Source organism: Penaeus vannamei, chromosome 27, assembly GCF_042767895.1.
Source record: "Penaeus vannamei isolate JL-2024 chromosome 27, ASM4276789v1, whole genome shotgun sequence".
NCBI classification, from domain to species: domain Eukaryota; kingdom Metazoa; phylum Arthropoda; class Malacostraca; order Decapoda; family Penaeidae; genus Penaeus; species Penaeus vannamei.
The window spans coordinates 21,580,840-21,583,339 of record NC_091575.1 but is presented as its reverse complement, the minus strand read 5'-3'; the positions used below and the strand labels follow the sequence as shown (position 1 = coordinate 21,583,339).

The 2,500-nt window shown below is 42.4% G+C and overlaps 1 protein-coding gene across 1 annotated transcript in view; it reads left to right on the top strand.

The window, feature by feature from the left end:
- The window catches only part of LOC113816536 (sodium- and chloride-dependent glycine transporter 2), a 42,196-nt gene extending 40,378 nt beyond the window's left edge, over window positions 1–1,818 (top strand). The window contains exons 12-14 of the mRNA XM_070141002.1: window positions 350–450; window positions 1,101–1,271; window positions 1,494–1,818. Coding sequence (XP_069997103.1) covers window positions 350–450; window positions 1,101–1,271; window positions 1,494–1,667 — 446 coding nt within the window. The 3' untranslated portion in view covers window positions 1,668–1,818. The remainder of the gene's footprint in view (window positions 1–349; window positions 451–1,100; window positions 1,272–1,493) is intronic.
- The last annotated feature ends 682 nt before the right edge of the window (window positions 1,819–2,500 follow it).

Here is a 2,500-nt window from a genome sequence, read left to right as displayed (position 1 = left end):
CAATCAATACAGATGAACAGGATGATTAAACAACACTATCATCAGAATAACCAATTAATACAGATGAACAGATTGATTAACCAACGCTATCAGCAGAACAACCAATCAATACAGATGAACAGAATGATTAAACAACACTACCAACAGAACAACCAATCAATATAAATGAACAATGATTAACCAACACTATCTACAAAACATCCAATCAATACAGATGAACATAATGATTAACCAACACTATCATCAGAACATCCAATCAATACAGATGAACATAATGATTAACCAACACTATCAGCAGAATAACCAATCTAAACAGATGAACAGAATGATTAACCGATGTGTTCTCCAGGTGTCGGAAGAACAATTCGCGACCTGCAGATGATGACGAACAAAACCGTCAGCTACTTTTGGTACGCGACCTGGTTGGTAATTACCCCCGTCCTGACAGTGGTAAGTGAGACGTGGAAGAAAGGATAATCAGGCGAGAAATTAATCTGAAATATGATAAGGGCGAGGAGGTCTTGCGCACGGTAACGTAGGATGGAAAAACAAAAACGTAAAAACACGATAGATAGAAGGGTGTTTTAAAAGATATAGAGAGATTGATTGGGATTTTGTGATATATATATTTTTTTCTTTGGGGATTATTATTTTTTTGTATCGTGTCTGCTTTGTTTTGTTTGTGGATGTTGTACGTGAAGGTGGGTGATTTCGTTGTCTTTATGTTTGTAAGAGAAAAAAATAGTATGGTAAGGCATAGCATTTTCTTTGGTTTCGTTATTTCTCTATTGCTTGAATATACCGATGAACAAAAGGAATTTGTGAAATTTATCACTGTTAATGTCTTTGATTTACGTATCTATCGTATGGTTAACATACGAAAGATATAGTTAGACTCCCTATGTAGTAGCAATGAAGTTCTGTCATTTACAATCGTTGTGTGTGTGTGTGTTTGTACGTGCGTTGTAGGCATCTTTATAAATAATGTTTTGTATAGATTATCCCCCGCTTTATTATAACCCCCCCTGCCCTCCCCCTCCCCCGGTCCGCATTAACCCTCCTCCTGAACCAGCCATAACGCCCCGGCGCCCCTCCCCCAGGCCATCTTCGTCAACATGGTCCTGAACTACGGCCCCGCCAGCTACGACGGCAGGAGGCTCCCCGACTGGGCGCAGGGCGTCGGATGGCTCACCGCCTGCGCCTCCATCCTGGCCATCCCCGGCTACTTCGTGTACTACCTCGCCGTGCACACCAAGGGCTCCGTCGCGCAGGTCAGAGACGAGGAAACGGTTGAGGGCTCGAGTTCCATGTTCTCTCATTCACTGGTGTCTTTATGCGGCGCGGAAATGCAATAACGTGTGGAGTAATTGATGAAAGTTTTATCGCCTCCACTTTTATTGCAGCACTATCTTATATGAACACACATACACATAGATACATGTATTTAATGTTTTAATTTATAGTAAATACGTCAATCCCACTTGTTCCCGCAGCGCCTGGCGCAAGGCCTGTCGCCCACCGCCGCGTGGGGTCCGGCCGAGGAGGAGTGCCGCGCGCACTGGGAGCGCTACTGCGCCCTGCACCCCCTACGCCACCGCCTCCTGCACCCCAACAGCTCCGGCGCAGCGCTTTCTCCGCCCGAAACCGTCCCCCTGGGCAGGCCATAACACCGGGGTCGACTCGATCGTTTTTTCAAAATCTCGATCTACTTATGTTTTTTCCAAGCTCTGTGGCATTGTGGCCGAGGAAGGGCGCTCGTGTATATAGTTTGCGTGTTAACAAGAAGGCGTTTAGTATTACAGGGGAAAGCGGTGTGGTTTTATACTGCTTCTTGCACATAATCCTTGCTCTTTGCGATGAAGGCAAGTAAAGCTATATTTTTAAAGCAGAAAGTAATTATAATTATTTTTTTGTGTAATGCATGGCAGTTGTGATTTACTCTCGGTTGAATATATATCTACCTAACCGGCAATCGTAATTTTCTGATAGGACTGGGCCTAATACATTTTCTAGGATGAAAGTAACTCAGGAAAATTTCCGTCTCTTTCGCAATTCATCCAATCAGTTTTAAACAACAATTTATGTCTGAATTTCAGGGTTATGGTGCATCATGGCACCTTTACATCCTCCTGGAACTCAGGGCGTGGTTTAAAACAGCCGAAAATACCCTCAAAGCAATGCAGTTGCAATATAATATGATTTATCTTGAACACTGCCTTGAGCCGAACTGGTGTATGGTACAAAAATGCTTTTTGATGAAGAGGTTTATTCTCCTTTATAAAAATCTCTTAGGCTATTCAAATTCTGATAGTTTTATTACGAAATTCGAAATCAAATCAAATCAAATCCTCGTAGGGAGATATTCATATTGCTTTTTGATATTGCACAGCAGACTGTCATATGCAATGCTGTTTAAACGGACAGTGATGAAAGTCTGGTCTCAGAATTTTGGATGAGTGAAAAAAGTTCCTATAACATTGGACAACGATACAGACTTAAT